At 41.8% G+C, this 20,515-nt stretch overlaps 1 protein-coding gene across 1 annotated transcript in view; it reads right to left on the bottom strand.

Annotated features, from left to right (window-relative positions):
* The window catches only part of IL18RAP (interleukin 18 receptor accessory protein), a 50,680-nt gene that overhangs the window by 11,264 nt on the left and 18,901 nt on the right, over positions 1-20,515 (bottom strand). The window contains exons 5-6 of the mRNA XM_077296639.1: positions 16,231-16,299; positions 15,784-15,913 (exon numbers count right to left, since the gene is read on the bottom strand). Coding sequence (XP_077152754.1) covers positions 15,784-15,913; positions 16,231-16,299 — 199 coding nt within the window. The remainder of the gene's footprint in view (positions 1-15,783; positions 15,914-16,230; positions 16,300-20,515) is intronic.

Genomic DNA, 20,515 nt, shown 5'->3' with positions numbered 1-20,515 from the left:
GCATCATCAACTGTATAAAGGCCGCTGCTGGATACTACACATTCTCTCCATACTGATTAAATAGAGAGGAGATATGCAGTACACAGCCATGGCCTCGGTGCGGTTGATGAAGCTGTACTGTGCATCTCTGCAACTGAGCACTTCTAGACAAAGGCATCGGAGACAGCTCATCGGCGGGTCCGCACCCACACCAATCAGATATTCATGACCTATTCTTCGGTGAGCTGCACACGACCATATTTTTTCTCATCCAAGAGAATCGGGCATATTATGCTAATTACACTCTGATCAGAGTTTGATCACAGTGTGTTTCGTTTTTCTCAGATGGTGAGAAGATGGGAAAAAAATTGCCATCTTCTTCATTCCGTCCATCCATTCAAATTGCACCACAAACGATGTCACATGAGTGCGGTCCAATTTTTAGCACAGGATTCAATGACTTGCATAGCCTAGTGCGATTCAAATATCTGATGCAAACCATGCTGCAGTTTTTAGCATCATTATATTTCACTATATTCCTCACTAAATTTCAATATATTCTTTTCCTTAATTGTTTGGGATCGTGTTTTATTTATAGTCACCATTTGATGGTCTATGGTCACTCATTTTATTGACACATTATTATAGTATAAGGTATTTTCCCAAGTTATATTCCTTTCATAAACTATTGTTATTATCACTATTATTAACCCCTTTCTGCCATTGGACGTACTATTCCGTCCATGTGGGGTGGGCCCTAATTCCCAAGGACGGAATAGTACGTCCAGCACGATCGGCCGTGCTCATGGGGGGAGCGCGGCCGATCGCGGCCGGGTGTCAGCTGCCTATCGCAGCTGACATCCGGCACTATGTGCCAGGAGCGGTCACGGACCGCCCCCGGCACATTAACCCCTGGCACACCGCGATCAAACATGATCGCGGTGTGCCGGCGGTACAGGGAAGCATCGCGCAGGGAGGGGGCTCCCTGCGCGCTTCCCTGAGACCCCCGGAGCAACGCGATGTGATCGCGTTGCTGCGAGGGTCTCCTACCTCCTATCCCTTCAGGGCCCGGATCCAAAATGGCCTCGGGGCTGCATCCGGGTCCTGCAGGGATTACTTCCTGGTGCCGTGCAGGCTACAGATGAAAGCTGCAGCCTGCACGGCTGTAAGTGAGATCGGTGATCTGACAGAGTGCTGTGCACACTGTCAGTTCAACGATCTGTAATGTCCCCCCCTAGGACAAAGTAAAAAAGTTTAAAAAAAAATTCCCACATGTGTAAAAAAAAAAAGAAAAAAAAAATCCTAAATAAAGAAAAAAAATATATATATTATTCCCATAAATACATTCCTTTATCTAAATTTAAAAAATCAAACAATAAAAGTACACATATTTAGTATCGCTGCATCCGTAACGACCCCACCTATAAAACTATATCACTAGTTAACCCCTTCAGTGAACACCGTAAAAAAAAAAAAAAAAAAAAACGAGGCTAAAAACAACGCTTTATTCTTATACCGCCAAACAAAAAGTAGAATAACACGCGATCAAAAAGACAGATATAAATAACCATGGTACCACTGCAAACTTCATCTAGTCCCGCAAAAAACGAGCCACCATACAGCATCATCAGCGAAAAAATAAAAAAGTTATAGTCCTCAGAATAAAGCGATGCCAAAATAATTATTTTTGCTATAAAATAGTTTTTATCGTATAAAAGCACCAAAACATTAAAAAAATGATAGAAAAGAGGTATCGCTGTAATCGTACTGACCCGAAGAATAAAACTGCTTTATCAATTTTACCAAACGCGGAACGGTATAAACGCCTCCCCCAAAAGAAATTCATGAATAGCTGGTTTTTGGTAATTCTGCCTCACAAAAATCGGAATAAAAAGCGATCAAAAAATCTCCCGTGCCCGAGCATGTTACCAATAAAAACGTCAACTCGTTCCGCAAAAAACAAGACCTCACATGACTCTGTGGACTCAAATATGGAAAAATTATAGCTCTCAAAATGTGGTAACGCAAAAAATATTTTTTGCAATAAAAAGCTTCTTTCAGTGTGTGACAGCTGCCAAACATAAAAATCCGCTAAAAAACCCGCTATAAAAGTAAATCAAACCCCCCTTCATCACCCCCTTAGTTAGGGAAAAATAAAAAAATTTAAAAAATGTATTTATTTCCATTTTACCATTAGGGTTAGGGCTAGGGTTAGGGTTAGGGCTAGGGTTAGGGCTAGGGTTAGGGCTAGGGTTAGGGCTAGGGCTAGGGTTAGGGTTAGGGTTAGGGTTGGGGCTAGGGTTAGGGTTGGCGCTAGGGTTAGGGCTAGGGTTGGGGCTAGGGTTAGGGTTGGGGCTAGGGTTGGGGCTAGGGTTAGGTTGGGGCTAGGGTTAGGGTTGGGGCTAGGGTTAGGGCTAGGGTTAGGGTTAAGGCTACAGTTAGGGTTGGGGCTAAAGTTAGGGTTAGGGTTGGGGCTAAAGTTAGGGTTAGGGTTTGGATTACATCTACGGTTGGGAATAGGGTTGGGATTAGGGTTAGGGGTGTGTCTGGGTTAGAGGTGTGGTTAGGGTTACCGTAGGGATTAGGGTTAGGGGTGTGTTTGGATTAGGGTTTCAGTTATAATTGGGGGGTTTCCACTGTTTAGGCACATCAGGGGCTCTCCAAACGCGACATGGCGTCCGATCTCAATTTCAGCCAATTCTGCGTTGAAAAAGTAAAACGGTGCTCCTTCCCTTCCGAGCTCTCCAGTGCGCCCAAACAGGGGTTTACCCCAACATATGGGGTATCAGCGTACTCGGAACACATTGGAGAACAACTTTTGGGGTCCAATTTCTCCTGTTACCCTTGAGAAAATACAAAACTGGGGGCTAAAAAATAATTTATGTGGAAAAAAAATATTTTTTATTTGCATGGCTCTGTGTTATGAACTGTAGTGAAACAATTGGGGGTCCAAAGCTCTCACAACACATCTAGATGAGTTCCTTAGGGGGTCTACTTTCCAAAATGGTGTCACTTGTGGGGGGTTTCTACTGTTTAGGTACATTAGGGCCTCTGCAAACGCAATGTGACGCCTGCAGACCATTCCATCTAAGTCTGCATTCCAAATGGCGCTCCTTCCCTTCCGAGCCCTCCCATGCGCCCAAACGGTGGTTTCCCTCCACATATGGGGTATCAGCGTACTCAAGACAAATTGGACAACAACTTTTGGGGTCCAATTTCTCCTGTTACCCTTGGGAAAATACAAAACTGGGGGCTAAAAAATAATTTTGGGGGGAAAATTTTTATTTTTTATTTTCACGGCTATGCGTTATAAACTGTAGTGAAACACTTGAGGGTTCAAAACTCTCACAACACATCTAGATGAGTTGCTTATGGGGTCTACTTTCCAAAATGGTGTCACTTGTGTTTTTTTTTTTTACTGTTTAGGTACATTAGGGCTCTTCAAACGCAATGTGACGCCTGCAGACCATTCCATCTAAGTCTGCATTCAAAATGGCGCTCCATCCCTTCCGAGCCCTCCCATGCGCCCAAACAGTGGTTCCCCCCCACATATGGGATATCAGCGTACTCAGGACAAATTGGACAACAACTTTTGGGGTCCAATTTCTCCTGTTACCCTCGGAAAAATACAAAACTGGGGGCTAAAAAATAATTTTTGTGGGAAAAAAATGTTTGTTTTATTTTTACGGCTCTGCATTATAAACTTCTGTGAAGCAGTTGGTGGGTCAACGTGCTCACTACACCTCTAGATAAGTTCCTTAGGGGGTCTACTTTCCAAAATGGTGTCACTTGGGGGGGGGTTCAATGTTTAGGCACATTAGTGGCTCTCCAAACGCAACATGGCATCCCACCTCAATTCCTGTCAATTTTGCATTGAAAAGTCAAACGGCGCTCCTTCCCTTCCGAGCTCTCCCATGCGCCCAAACAGTGGTTTACCCCCACATATGGGGTATCAGCGTACTCAGGACAAATTGTACAACAACTTTTGGGGTCCAATTTCTTCTCTTACCCTTGGGAAAAAAAAAATTGGGGGCGAAAAAATCATTTTTTTGAAAAAATATTATTTTTTATTTTTACGGTTCTGCATTATAAACTTCTGTGAAGCACTTGGTGAGTCAAAGTGCTCACCACACCTCTAGATAAGCTCCTTAGGGGGTCTACTTTCCAAAATGGTGTCAATTGTGGGGGGTTTCAATGTTTAGGCATATCAGGGGCTCTCCAAACGCAACATGGCGTCCCATCTCAATTCCAGTCAATTTTGCATTGAAAAGTCAAATGGCGCTCCTTCGCTTCCGAGATCTGTCATGCGCCCAAAGAGTGGTTTACCCCCACATATGGGGTATCGGCGTACTCAGGACAAATTGTACAACATCTTTTGGGGTCCATTTTCTCCTGTTACCCTTGGTAAAATAAAACAAATTGGAGCTGAAGTAAATTTTGTGTGAAAAAAAAGTTAAATGCTCATTTTTATTTAAACATTCCAAAAATTCCTGTGAAACACCTTAAGGGTTAATAAACTTCTTGAAAGTGGTTTTGAGCACCTTGAGGGGTGCAGTTTTTAGAATGGTGTCACACTTGGGTATTTTCTATCATATAGACCCCTCAAAATGACTTCAAATGAGATGTGGTCCCTAAAAAAAAAATGGTGTTGTGAAAATGAGAAATTGCTGGTCAAATTTTAACCCTTATAACTCCCTAACAAAAAAAAATTTTGGTTACAAAATTGTGCTGATGTAAAGTAGACATGTGGGAAATGTTACTTATTAAGTATTTTGTGTGACATATCACTGTGGTTTAATTGCATAAAAATTCAAAGTTAGAAAATTGCAAAATTTTTAAAATTTTCGCCAAATTTCCATTTTTTTCACAAATAAACACATGTAATATCAAATAAATTTTACCACTATCATGAAGTACAATATGTCACGAGAAAACAGTGTCAGAATCACCGGGATCCGTTGAAGCGTTCCAGAGTTATAACCTCATAAAGGGACAGTGGTCAGAATTGTAAAAATTGGCCCGGTCCATAACGTGCAAACCACCCTTGGGGGTGAAGGGGTTAAATGTGTTTTTTCACTTACTCCTTTATCTACCTTTTTTCCTTTTTTTCTTTTCATCCCCATCTTTTTTGTTTCCTATCCATTTACTTTTTTTTCGTTTTGTTTTCTCTTTACCTTTTTCTCTTTTTTTGTGTTCATGTCGGTTCATATTAGTTAATATGAATAGGGTGATACTGTTTTGTTGATCATATGCTAAATGTCAGGTTCCGTTGGACTACACAAAGATGCGCCAGCATGTGCATGTGCGCTGTTACCCTGCTGCCACTGTGTCTCATTCAGCCTGATATTTGCTAGCATGCGTGTCTGTGATGTCAGTGGGAGTTTTCTCCCTGATGTGCGCTCTCACAGAGATGCTGATCATGTGACGGTTACTTCCCGCACGGGCCACAAGTCACATGCACTGATACGCCATCATTTCCATGGTATATACATTTCAGAAAGGACAAAAATTTTATTTTGTCAATACCTCTGTGAAAAACCAAAGACAAAATGTGGGCTGTCCCCTGGGATCCTGCACTTGCACTTTATCATGAGTAATCTTTTTCAGCTGTGACTTATATGCACATGCACTTTGCTGGTACATTGTTTGCTGCCCGCTAACGAATATATGGGGATTACATGATTGGTTATTTAGGCTATTAGGCATTAGGAATCACTATATATATTTTCCGCTCTTAAGCTTTGGTTTGTGCAGTACAACTGATATTTTGCTCAAGTTCTTTCCCAGGCTGACATTGTCTTTATGTTTGCCTCTCTTTTTTTATTATATGTGATTTTGTAAAAATACTTTTTGTGATTAATAAAGTTATATTAATTGATTATACTGTATTTTAACTCCAATTTTATAGCCATTGAGCCATTGAGTAGGAGTTTCTTCTAGCTACAGCCGTAATTTCAGTACTGATAGAGGACCATGTTATTTATACAATGAATATGATCCCAGCTTATGTAATTATAATTTTTCCTGTGAATTTTTTAACACCGTTATTTTCCTCAGACAGACTCTGTCTGAATAATAATAAATTTGACATATGCATGACCCCATAAAATAACATTGGACTGAGTGCGATCCTATGTTTTGTCGGATCACACTTGGACCAAAAATGCAGTTGTTTGAATAAGCCCTAAGGAGCGGCAATGACATGTAAATATCTAAGACTACCCCTTTAACCTTCTTTTCACTCAGTTCGGTGAAAGAGGAATTGAAACCCAGTAATGTACTAACTTCCTTACTTATCATTAAAGAGGATCTGTCACTTGGTCAAAAGTGGCCATTTTTAATCTTTTTTTATCCCATCTGCTCTACTGGATATTCTGATTTTGTTTTGTATTGTCTTGCTATTTTGTTTTTTTAAATCCACCATACAGTTCCACAGATATGATCCTGTTTATTAAGTGCAAATTTGTATGGTCTTTTACAAGCGGACATGGCTCACAGGATTCTCTAGAGGCGAGTCTTTAGGCTGCTCTACATAATTACCCGGTGAGCCACAACCACTTGGTATAAAGAATACACAAATTAGCATTAAATAGACAGGTCCTTGTCTCTGGGATTGTATGAGAGATTAAAAATGGAATACTCAGGAGAGCAGTAAGATTAAATTAAAGGACTCAAACAGCACAGAATAACTGTTCAGCTAGAAAATCCTTCTGCACAGTGCTTCAAGGCAGGGCCAATAATTTTTATACACCTTCCCACATGCTTGTTGTCCCACTATATCCACCCTTGCCTTATTTGATTGACAGCTCTGGCTTCTTAAAGCCAGAAAAGGGAGGAGATATATAAAAACCAAGCAGCTGGGCTGGGTGCATATAAATGATTGGCCTCGCCATGAAGCACCGAGCGCCTGTACTTGGTTTGGACAGTCATTATGTTCTGACAAAGTCCCTTTAAGAGCAAGAAGTGGTCATTTTTGAATGGTGACAGGCCTTCTTAAACTAAATTTATATCTATGTGGAAGAAGTAGTGCCGAGTAGTGATGAGTGAGTATACTCATTTCTCGAGATTTCCAGAGCACGCTCGGGGGGGTCTCCGAGTATGTGAAAGTGCTCGGAAATTTAGTTTTTGTTGATGCAGCTGCATAATTTACAGCTGCTAACCAGCATAAGTACATGTGGGGGTTGCCTGGTTGCTAGGGAATCCCCACATGTAATCAAGCAGGCTAGTAGCTGTAAAAATCATTCAGCTGCGGCGATGAAAACTAAATCTCTGAGTACTAAAAAATACCCGGAGGACCCCCGAGCGTGCTCGGGAAATCTCGAGTAACGAGTATATTCGCTCATCACTAGTGCTGAGTGCTGTTGCTTCAAAAGCATCCAGCAACTAGAGGGGTTAACACAGTCACAGGAGACAGGAAGTAGTAAGCAGAGTCCCAGGGGGATTGTATGGAACTTGTTTACTATTCTTGCTGCAATCCAAGTGATGAGTGCTGTGTTATCTGTCTCTCACAAAAGTTCAGGGACACAAGATTCCATTACAGAGTGGGGCTGGGCCTGTACTGCTAGTTGAGAGCATCTATCATGAGTAGTGTTGAGCGATACCGTCCGATACTTGAAAGTATCGGTATCGGAAAGTATCGGCCGATACCGGCAAAGTATCGGATCCAATCCGATACCGATACCCGATACCAATACAAGTCAATGGGACTCAAGTATCGGACGGTATCCCTGATGGTTCCCAGGGTCTGAAGGAGAGGAAACTCTCCTTCAGGCCCTGGGAACCATATTAATGTGTAAAAGAAAGAATTAAAATAAAAAATATCGCTATACTCACCTGTCCGACGCAGCCGGGACCTCAGCGAGGGAACCGGCAGCGTTGTTTGTTTAAAATTCGCGCTTTTACTTGGTTACGTGAGGTCCCGGCTTGTGATTGGTCAGGGCGGCCATGTTGCCGGGACGCGGACCAATCACAGCAAGCCGTGACATAATTTCGTCACGGCTTGCTGTGATTGGTCCGCGTCCCGGCAACATGGCCGCCCTGACCAATCACAAGCCGGGACTTCACGTAACCAAGTAAAAGCACGAATTTTAAACAAACAACGCTGCCGGTTCCCTCGCTGAGATCCCAGCTGCGTCGGACAGGTGAGTATAGCGATATTTTTTATTTTAATTCTCTTTTTTACACATTATTACATTAATGTTGTTGCGATACCCGATACCCGATACCACAAAAGTATCGGATCTCGGTATCGGAAATTCCGATACAGCAAGTATCGGCCGATACCCGATACTTGCAGTATCGGAATGCTCAACACTAATCATGAGCACTAAGATAAGGACTGGAAGGAATTGTGTCACAGGGATCATCTCCCTCAGCAAACCCCTCCCTCCATTCCATCTCACCGTACTAGATGTCCGTCGCTGTCTGTTTTTTCGATGGACACAAAAAACTTTATTATGTCCATTTTCTCTGGCCGCCGAAAACAAATTTCCAACGGATCCGGCAAAAAACGGATGAAATGTGATGCCATCCATCGCAATCCGTTGCTAATACAAGTCTATGAGAAAAAATACATCTGGTGGCAACTTTTGCCGGATCCGTTTTTTTCAACATTCAACATTTTTCAACATGAAAGCAAAAAACTGATGTTTGAAAGCAGCCTTAGGGTATGTTTCCACGGTCAGGAAACGCTGCTTGTTTGATGCTGCGCAGAGCTGCAGCGTCAAACAAGCAGCGTCCAGATGTTCCAGCATAGTGGAGGGGATTTTATGAAATCCCGTCTCCACTATGCGTGGAAACCCGCACGCGGCGGCCCTGCGACTCCGGACATGCTGCGCGTCTTTTCAGATCGCAGCATGTCCGTACACCTTGCGGGGACGCAGCGTCACCGCAAGGCATATCACAGGGCGCTATGGGAGAGAGCGATCATCCCGGATGTGAAGAGTTAACACATCCGGCATGATCGCGTCCCAGAAAGGGGGCGGGGCTTAGCGCCGAGCGGCTTCGCCGCTGCGGCGATAACGCCGGCCATCCTGAACGTGGAGACATAGCTTGAGAAGCACTGTACTGTTTGTGCAGCCTGTGCTTGAGAGACTTGAATTGTACTGGATGTGATGTGATATTAAACTACACTGTTCATGTTCATGAGGACTCTATCAATTGTGTCTGTGTGAGCAAGTGGATCCATCTTGTGCCTGAGGAAGCGGCAGTACATGGTCGTCCTGAGTAACGGTTCCCCCACAGTTCCAATTAATTCTCGAGACCTGTCCCGCCCCTACCTGAACCTAGCGTAACATCTACTAATGTTGAGAATAACTAAAGCAGTGTATCCTAATATTTAACGGGTTACACCTATCCCCATAAACGGATTTTGTTGGATAGTGTTTGCAAAACTTAGCACTTTTGTAGTACACTATTTGTTAACCCTCTAAGAATGCAGCCATTTTTTTTTTTGCGTTTTCGGTATTTCCTCCTTTTAATGAGTCATAACTTTATTTTTTCATTGACCGTGCTCTTTTGTGGAATGAGTTGTAGTTTTTAAAGACACCATTTATTTTACCATATTGTGTAAAGAAAAATGGGAAAAAAGTTCCAAATGTGGTGAAATAGTGAAAGTAACAAAGCAATTCGATCATTGTTTTTGAGTTTTATTTTACAGTGTTAATTGTGCAGGTAGCAATGACTTGGCAACATGATTCCTCAGGTATGTACAATTGCAACAATAACATGCTTGCACAGTTTTATTACTATTTTTTGGTATCTTGAAAAAACGTTTACATTTGTAAAAAAAAAATTGGTTTGTGTCACCATTTTCTGAGTCCCATAACTTTTCTATTTTACAGTTAGAGGAGCTGTATGAGAGCTTTTTTGCATGTCAGGCTGTTTTTTTTTGGTTTATTGCGTGAAAAAAAAGCAATTTTGGCATCTCAATAACCCATATGGGTTAAACAATTCTATGCTTTGATCGCTCAGATTTTTATGGATGCAGTTATACCAAATATGTACATTTTTGAAATTTTGAAAATTTCACAATTTTCAAACTTTTAATTTTTATGTCCCTAAATCAGAGAGTTATGTCACATAAAATAGTTAATAAATAACATTTTCCACATGTCTACTTTACATCAGCACAATTTTTTAAACAACATTTTTTTTTGCTAGGAAGTTATAAGGGTTAAACGCTGACCAGCGATTTCTCATTTTTACAACAAAATTTACAAAACCATTTCTTTTTAGGGACCACCTCACATTTGAAGTGACTTTGGGGGCCTATATGACAGAAAATACCCCAAAGTGACACCATTCTAAAAACTACAAAACCACATTCAAGAAGTTTTTTAACTCTTCAAGTGCTTCAAAAGAACTGAAGCAATGTGGAAGGAAAAAATGAACATTTAACATTTTTTTTTTTTCTCAAGGGTATCTAATGGCAGTATTGGACTGTGGTGTCAAGGGCCCACCAGTAACATTAACTTTGGGAAGCCCACTTTTCATCTGCATTCAAATATTACACTATCCTCGATCTCACATTTACTTATATCTCTATATAATAATAAGCTGGGTACTTTGGTTAATGAATGATGAGATGCTGTTTTTTTCTGTACAGAGTAAATCAAGTGAATTATGTCAAGTACTGCACATACAATGGGATTGGGAGCCCAGATCTGCACAGGGGCCCACCAGAGAATTCCCCTGTTACCCTATGGGCCAGTCCGAGCCTGTCTAAGGGTATGTTTCTATGGTCAGTAAACGCTGTGGGTTTTACGCTGCGTTCATCGGCAGCATCAAACACACAGAGTTCAGATATTACAGCATAGTGGATTGGATTTGAAGAAATGCCATCTCCACTATGCGTGCAGGGATGTCTCTGGCTTTACTGCATAAACAGAAATGTGGCGCGTCTTTCCAGACCGCAGCATGTGTATTTATCTTGCGGAGACGCTCCGTCTCCGCAAGATAAATATCACCGTCCAATGTATAGGAAGCGGTTATTCCATATAGTTCAATGAACACATGTGGAATGACAGTCGTTCAAAAGCCAGCAGTGCTTTGGATGGAGCGGACATGTGCTGCGTCCAAAGCGCTGCCGGTTTCTGCCCATGGAAACATACCCTTAGAGCAGGCGCCAACATACCTCCTTCCCTGCCTGTCAGATCCTGATCTGATACTCTGCAGTATCCTGAGACAATGTAAAAAAAGTAAAAAAAAATTACAAAGTGTAAAAATATTTTTTTTTTAAATCCTCAAAGAAAAAAAAAAATATTTTTCCAATAAATACATTTATGTAGATAAAAAAAACAAAAGTACACATATTTGGTATCGCCGTGTCCGTAATGGCCCGTTCTATAAAATTCTCAATCTATTTAACCCCTTCAGTGAACTCCGTAGAAAAATTGAAAAACGAGGCAAAAAAAAATGCTTTATCATTATACTGCTGACCACAAATTGCAATAAAATGTGATCAAAAGACAGATGTAAATAAAAATGGTACCGATGAAATCGTCATCTTGTCCCACAAAAAACAAGCCATGATACAGCTCCATCAGTAGAAAAATAAAAAAGTTATAGCTCTCAGAATAAAGCAATGCAAAATAATTATTTTTTCTCTAAAATAGTTTTTATTGTGTAAAAGCGCCAAAACATAAAAAAAATATAAATGAGGTATCGCTGTAATCGTAGTGACCCGAAGAATAAAGCGGCCTTACCAATTTTACCACATGCAGAATGGTATAGGAAAAAAAAAAGCAATTCCTGAATTGCTGGTTTTTGGTAATTCTGTCGCCCAAAAATCAGAATAGAAAGCGATCAAAAAATGTCGTGGACCCGAAAATGGTACTAATAAAAACGTCAGCTCATCCCAGAAAAAAAACAAGCCATCAATATGAAAAAATTACAGCTTTCAAGTTCCCAATAAAAAGCGTCTTTTAGTGTGTGACAGTAGCCAAACATAAAAACCAGGATATAAATCTGGTATCGCTGTAATCGCACTGACCCGAAGAATAAAGTCACCTAATCACTTATACCGCACCAGAACTGCGTAAAAAATAAATAAAAGCAATTCTTCACATGCTGTTGATTTTTTCATTCTGCCTCCCATAGTTCACAGTAAGTATCAGCACACATTTATCCTGCGCTCTGCGCTGAGCGCTTACATCGGGGTTTCCGTGTAAATCTCTGAAATACGTGATTCAGACAGAACCCCAGGCAGAAAATTCCCTATAATGAGGCTGATGGAGGCACTGTGGATGGCATAAAACCGGTGATCCGGCAGTGTCCGTCTTTTTAGGATTGCATAAAAGTGTAGTTGGCCACAGTTTTGTGCATTTCTGAAAAGGACACCGCTGAACAGGGGCCAGACGGAGTCCAGAGTAAATCTGCTGCCTCATTATGGTTGGTGAATGGATTTCTTGGGGGTTTCATCTGTCACATCACTCGGAGATTTAGATGGAAGCCCCAAAGTAAGTGCTCAGTGTAGAGTGCCGGATAAATGTGATCTCAAACATGTAAAATGTTACCAATAAAAGCTTCAACTCAATCCATGAAAAATGCAAGTCCCCACTCAGATCTGTCATCTGTTAACGGAAATATAGGGGGCTTCCATGTTACTGGTAGCACACAGGCTCTGGAAAAGTAAAATGGCTCCTCACCCGCCAAAAGAAATTCAGCAAATTCTCTGCTCCCAAATCCAAATGCCCCTCCACCTTCTGAGCTCCAGTGTGTCTACATCACATTTAGCACCCACATGTTTGGCATTTCTATAGTGACGAGAGCCCACCTAATTTACAGATGTGTGTCTCCAGAAGCATGAGCTGGGCATAATGTACGGTTGACTGCAACATACTGGTCCCTACAATGTACTGGTCACTACAACAGCAGTTTCAATTTTCACTCAGCAACAACCACTGCTGCCTGTTTCTATAAAACACCCATGGAGTCAAAATAGTCACTACATCTGTAGATAAATTCCCAAAGGGTTATAATTTCCAAAATGTGGTCACTTGAGGGAGGATTCTGCTTTTCTAGCACTTAGGGGCTCTTTATATGGAATCCGCAAACTAGTCTTGGAAAATCTGTGCTCCAGGTGGAAAATAGCGCTCCGTCCCTCCCGAGTCACTCTGTATGGCAAAGTAGTACTGTACAGTCACATATTGGGTATTTCTACATTCAGCAGAAATTGTGGGACAAATTCTGGTGCCATTTTTACCCATTTCCCAGTGTGAAAATGTAAATCTTGGGGCTAACACACAATCTTGGTGGTAAAAATATAAATTATTTTTTCTGCCCAACGGTTTAAAAGTGTGACACACCTGTGGTGTTAATATATTCACTGCATCCCTAACTGAATTCATTGAGAGGTTTAATTGGTAAAATGGGGTCACTTATGGGGTATCAGTGAACTCAGGAGAAATTGCACAACAAACATTGGGTTTCATTTTCTCCTTCTGCCCTTGTGAAAATACAAAATTTTTAGTTAAAAAAGATTTTTGTGGGAAAAATATGATTTTTTTTATTTTCACTGCTTAGCCTTCTTTCACACTTGCGTCTTTTGGCATCCATCGCAATCCATCGTTTTGGGAAAAAACGGATCCTGCAAATGTGCCCGCAGGATGCGTTTTTTCCCATAGACTTGAATTAGCAACGGATCGCGACGGATGGCCACATATCGCATCCGTCGTGCAATGGATCTGTCGTGTTTTGACGGACCGTCGTCATGAAAAAACATTCAAGGGAACGTTTTTTCGTACGCCGCGTCCGCCATTTTCTAACGCGCATGTGCGGCCGGAACTCCGCCCCTCCTCCCCAGACTTCAGAATAGGCAGCGGATGCGTTGAAAAACTGCATCCGCTGCCCACGTCGTGCACAAATTTCACAACGTGCATCGGTACGTCGGCCCGACGCTTAGCGACGGATCCGTACCAACGCAAGTGTGAAAGTAGCCTAAACGTTGTAAACTTCTGTGAAGCACCTGGGGGGTTCAAGGTGCTCAATACACATCTAGATAAGGTCCCAGAGGGGTCTAGTTTCCAAAATAGTGTCATTTGGGGGGGGTTCCACTGTTTAGGCACATCAGGGGCTCTCCATATGTGACATGGCAACCGCTAATTATTCCTGCATGTTTTACATTCAAAAAGTCAAATGGTGCTCCTTTCTTCCAAGCCCTGCCGTGCACCCAAACATTTGTTTTCCCTCCACATATTGGGTATCTGCGCACTCAGGAGAAATTGCACAACAAATTGTATGGAGCAATTTCTCTTGTTACCCTTATGAAAATGCTAAATTTAAAGCTAAAAAAGATTCATCTGGGAAAAATGTGATTTTCTTTTTATTTTTACAGCTTAATAATATAAACTTCTGTGAAGCACCTGTGGGTTCAAGGTGCTCAATACGCATCTAGATAAGTTAACTAAAGGGTCTAGTTTCCAAAATGGTGTCACTTTTGGGGCGGTTTCCACTGTTTAGGCACATCAGGGGCTCTCCAAACATGACATGGCGTCCGCTAATTATGCCAGCAAATTTTACATACAAAAAGTGAAATGGCGCTCCTGCACTTCCGAGCCCTGCCATGCGCCCAAACAGTAGATTTCCCCCACATATGGGGTATCGGCATGCTCAAGTGAAATTGCACGACAAAATGTATGGTCCATTTTTTCCTGTTACCTTTGCGAAACTAAAAAAAAATTAGGTCTAAATGAAAAATGTTTGTGAAAGAAAAGTAAATGTTTATTTTTTTTCTTCCATATTCCAAAAATTCCTGTGAAGCACCTGAAGATTTAATAAACTTTTTGAATGTGTTTTTGAGCACGTTGAGGGTGCAGTATTTAGAATGTGTCACTTTTGGGTATTTTCTGCCATATAGGCCCCTCAAAGTCACTTCAAATGTGAGGTGGTCCCTTAGAAAAATGGTTTAGCAAATTTTGTTGTAAAAATGAGAACTAGCTGGTGAACTCTTAACTGTTATAACATCCTAACAAAAAAAATTATATGTCAAAAATTGTGCTGATGTAAAGTAGACGTATGAAATGTTATTTATCTATTTTGTGCACTATGACTCTTTGATTTAAGGGAATAAAAATAAAGTTTGACAATTGCAAAATGTTCTAAATTTTTGCCAAATTTCCATTTTTTTCACAAATAAATGCAAATCATATCAAATAAATTTAACCACTATCATAAAGTACAATATATCATAAGAAAAGATTCTCAGAATCACTGGGATCTGTTGAAGCGTTCCAGAGTTATGACCTCATAAAATGACAGTGCTCAGAATTGTAAAAATTGGCCTGGTCAGGAAGGTGAAAACAGGCTTTGGGTGAAGGGGTTAAAGAGCTATTGTAAGTGTGCCGGAACTCCCATAGCTGTAAGACAGAGAATTGTGCATGTTCAATGAATCTCTGTTTCAGAGATAAATGAGGGTCCTTGAAGTGGGACCCTCATCTATTAGATATTCATGCGATATCCTGTGACTACACCATAAATGTGTGTCCTAAGGTAACCTCTTTAGCAGGTTAAAATTCCTGGGTTGAAATAATATAAAACATATGGTGTAAGAGAACTAAGCAAATGAGTTGTAAGATCTGACAAAAATGATGCCTATAAGTGGACCTGTATGTACGTGACATAATGGTCAAATTTACCATTGCCTAGTTGTTAGGTGTAAAGATGGCACTCTGGCTGGGATCATAACTATTAAACTCCCCTTCCCACTCTCATCACTTTTTCCTATGACTTGGTTGCAAGTGATATAATTGCTGAATTGGACTGTAGCAAATAGGCAAAGTTACAAGGAAAATTGAATGTACTTACCAAAGCTCACGTCCTCCAATATGGGCAGAACGCTTTTTTATTTCAGGGTGCAAAACTGTCCACTTGATTACTGGATTAAAAGATCTTTCATATCCAAAAAAAACTCGACAGGTTAATTTACGGGGCTTTCCTGATTAAACAAAAAATAAGTTGAAAGTCCAGAAAATTAATCTACAGCATAAGAATTGCGAATATTCAATAGCTGAACTACTGGCTGTAAGATTTAGCATTACTCAGTCGCATACATTTTCCAGTTAATTCCTAATAAAAAAAAGATTATTCAGCGCTATTAGCAGGAATGTTGGGTTTGTGTTAAGAGGCCTTGACAAAGCATTGGGAGATGTAAAATGACCGCTTTAGCGTCGCTAAGTGTGACCGGGCCTTAACTCCATCAGTGTTACTACTAAAAGCAAATACGAGTAAAATAATTAACTGTAAAAATCTTACCAAGTTCTGCTTCTATTTTGGACCCATTGGATGGACCCGAAATTTGTGGGGGTTGTCGTGTATCTGGGACTGCAAGAAAAAGATAAGCATGCTGCACAAAAAACTTGTACACAAAGTTACAAGGCAATGGAAAGTATGCAGCTGAGCAAAAAGATTTGCAGGACCTATCAGTCCATGACCACTAGACTGGAGTCCGAGAACCTCCTTTCACCCACCAATGCTCAATAATGGCATCATGTCAGGCCTACTGATCAGTAGACGCGCCAAGGATGCTGGGTTATAGGAGTAGGAGTCTGGTTTTGTGGCTAGTGACTGCCAACATACTCGCTGTACCAGAGTCTTGCAAATCTTTTTGCTTAACTCTAAGGGCACAGTCAGACAGCTGTGCAACACAGATGGTGATCGCATCGCAGTGCACAGAATGGCTGGCAGCTCTCCTGACCCGAGCGTGACAGCTACATAAAAATACATGCTGTCATGCTCAGGTCAGGAGAGCCGCCAGCCAGTCTGATCATTGCAATGTGATCATTGTCTATGTTATATGGTATATGTTATCTGACTTCGCCGTAATACTAATTTCTTTCATTCTTTCTTGATCAGTCAATTCCTAAAATTGTATACTCATGAGCATTAATGTTTATTTTCAAAAAAAGGAAGGCCTTCTTGGCTTTTTTTTCACATTTCTGCATTCCTGAGAGCTGCAGATAGAAAAGCTGATAATATCATTAAAATACAAAATACTTGTAGCGCCGGTGTCCCTGCATGATCTCCATCATCCTCTAGGGACACAGACTCACTCAACACCACGGCCCTTAGCCCATGCCTCCTCCGGCTCCTGTGTTCTCCCGAGGTCTGCGCACATCGGGCAGATCCATGGGCACTGCGCTTAGGGTGCCCATGCGGGCACTCTTGGTTTCATAAAGAAACAGAGTGCACTATCCTAAAGTTACCCCAGCCAATGGCTAGGAGACACTTACTATTTAAGGCACCTCCACCTGTTGGGAGGTGCCTGAGCAACGTGTTCTGTTAGCCAGTCTGTATGCTTGCTAGTTCTAAGGTCTCCAGTGCTTGTATCCCAGTATACCTGCCCAGTCTAATCACACTAGCAATGCCTAGCTGTAATCCAGCTGTATCAGTGAGCTCAAAATCTGCAAGCATGACATTCCATCTAGAGAGGCAGAGTTCAGTGATTGACTGCCACGCTGTCAACAGAACACACATTTTGCAGCCAATAATGTTGTGAATTTGGATTCTGGGCTCCCCCGGTGGCTACTGGTGGAATTGAACTGGTGTCTTCATCTTCTCTGTTCACCTGTTCCCATCAAGATGTGGGAGTCGCTATATAACCTTGCTGCTCTGTTAGTTGCTTGCCGGTCAACAATGTTATCAGAAGCCTCTCTGTGCTTGTTCCTGCTCCTAGACAACTACTAGATAAGTTGGACTCTTGTCCATGTTTGTTTTTGCATTTTTGTTCCAGTTCACAGCTGTAGTTTCGTTACTGTGTCTGGAAAGCTCTTGTGAACAGGAATTGCCACTCTGGTGTTATGAGTTAATGCCAGAGTTTTAAAGTAATTTCTGGATGGTGTTTTGATAGGGTTTTTAGCTGACCATGAAAGTGTCCTTTCTGTCTTCTGCTATGTAGTAAGTGGACCTCAAATTTGCTAAACCTATTTTCATACTACGTTTGTTATTTCATCTTGATTCACCGCCAATACATGTGGGGGGCCTCTGTCTCCTTTCGGGGTATTTCTCTAGAGGTGAGCTAGGACTAATATTTTCCTCTGCTAGTTTTATTTAGTCCTCCGGCTGGTGCTGGGCATCTAGAATCAACGTAGGCATGCTACCCGGCCACTGCTAGTTGTGCGTTAGGTTTAGTTCATGGTCAGCTCAGTTTCCATCTTCCAAGAGCTAGTTCCTATATATGCTGATGCTATGATCTCTTGCCATTGAGATCATGACAGTTTGACCGGCCCACTAAAGGGTTAAAATCCTTGGCTGAGAAAGGAGAGAAATAAGTAGTCTGCTGAAATTTTTTTTTTTTTTTTCTCTCCTTTGAATGGCTCTGTGTTCACCTGTTTGCAATGGATCTTCAGAGTGTAACTGCAGGTTTGAATAATCTCGCCACGAAGGTACAAAATTTGCAAGATTTTGTTTGTCATGCACCTGTATCTGAGCCGAGAATTCCTTTGCCGGAATTTTTCTCGGGGAATAGATCTGGGTTTCAGAATTTTCGAAATAATTGCAAATTATTTTTGTCCCTGAAATCTCGCTCTGCCGGAGATCCTGCACAGCAGGTCAGGATTGTGATTTCCTTGCTCCGGGGCGACCCTCAAGACTGGGCTTTTTCATTGACACCAGGGGATCCTGCGTTGCTCAATGTGGATGCGTTTTTTCTGGCCTTGGGGTTGCTTTATGACGAACCTCATTTGGAGCTTCAGGCAGAAAAAACTTTGATGTCCCTATCTCAGGGGCAAGATGAAGCGGAAATTTACTGCCAAAGATTCCGTAAATGGTCTGTGCTTACTCAGTGGAATGAGTGCGCCCTGGCGGCGACTTTCAGAGAGGGTCTCTCTGATGCCATTAAGGATGTTATGGTGGGGTTCCCTGTGCCTGCGGGTCTGAATGAATCCATGACAATGGCTATTCAGATCGATAGGCGTTTGCGGGAGCGCAAACCAGTGCACCATCTGGCGGTGTCCACTGAGAAATCGCCAGAGAGTATGCAGTGTGATAGAATTCTGTCCCGAAGCGAGCGGCAGAATTTTAGACGGAAAAATGGGTTGTGTTTCTATTGTGGTGATTCTACTCATGTTATATCAGCATGCTCTAAGCGCACTAAAAAGCTTGGTAAATCTGTTTCCATTTGCACCTTACCGTCTAAGTTTATTCTATCTGTGACCCTGATTTGCTCTTTGTCATCTATTACCACGGACGCCTATGTCGACTCTGGCGCCGCTTTGAGTCTTATGGATTGGTCCTTTGCCAATCGCTGTGGGTATGATTTAGAGCCTTTGGAGACTCCTATTCCTCTGAAGGGGATTGACTCCACCCCATTGGCTAATAATAATCCACAATACTGGACACAAGTAACTATGCGTATTAATCCGGATCACCAGGAGATTATTCGCTTTTTGGTGCTGTATAATCTACATGATGATTTGGTGCTAGGATTGCCTTGGCTGCAATCTCACAACCCAGTCCTCGACTGGAAAGCTATGTCTGTGTTGAGCTGGGGATGTAAGGGGGCTCATGGGGATGTACCTGTGGTTTCCATTTCATCATCTATTCCCTCTGAAATTCCTGAGTTCCTGTCTGACTATCGTGACGTCTTTGAAGAATCCAAGCTTGGTTCGTTACCTCCGCACCGAGAGTGCGATTGTGCCATAGATTTAATCCCGGGTAGTAAATACCCAAAGGGTCGTTTATTTAATCTGTCTGTGCCTGAACATGCTGCTATGCGTGAATATATAAAGGAGTCCTTGGAAAAGGGACATATTCGTCCATCGTCATCTCCCTTAGGAGCCGGTTTTTTCTTTGTGTCAAAAAAAGACGGCTCTTTGAGACCATGTATTGATTATCGGCTTTTGAATAAAATCACTGTTAAATATCAATACCCATTGCCGTTGCTGACTGATTTGTTTGCTCGCATAAAGGGGGCCAAGTGGTTCTCTAAGATTGACCTTCGTGGGGCGTATAATTTGGTGCGAATCAGGCAGGGGGATGAGTGGAAAACCGCATTTAATACGCCCGAGGGCCACTTTGAGTATTTAGTGATGCCTTTTGGTCTTTCAAATGCTCCGTCAGTTTTCCAGTCCTTTATGCATGATATTTTTCGCGATTATTTGGACAAATTTATGATTGTGTATCTGGATGATATTCTGATTTTTTCGGATAACTGGGACTCTCATGTCCAGCAAGTCAGGAGGGTTTTTCAGGTTTTGCGGTCTAATTCTTTGTGTGTGAAGGGTTCTAAGTGTGTTTTTGGGGTACAGAGGATTTCCTTTTTGGGATATATTTTTTCCCCCTCTTCCATTGAAATGGATCCTGTCAAGGTTCAAGCTATTTGTGATTGGACGCAGCCCTCTTCTCTTAAGAGTCTTCAGAAATTTTTGGGCTTTGCTAACTTTTATCGTCGATTTATTGCTGGTTTTTCGGATATTGCTAAGCCATTGACCGATTTGACTAAGAAGGGTGCTGATGTTGCTGATTGGTCCCCTGTTGCTGTGGAGGCCTTTCGGGAGCTTAAGCGCCGTTTTTCCTCTGCCCCTGTGTTGCGTCAGCCTGA

The sequence above is a fragment of the Ranitomeya variabilis genome, chromosome 3 (assembly GCF_051348905.1).
Source record: "Ranitomeya variabilis isolate aRanVar5 chromosome 3, aRanVar5.hap1, whole genome shotgun sequence".
Taxonomy (NCBI): Eukaryota; Metazoa; Chordata; class Amphibia; order Anura; family Dendrobatidae; genus Ranitomeya; species Ranitomeya variabilis.
This window is presented reverse-complemented; position numbering and strand designations above follow the sequence as displayed.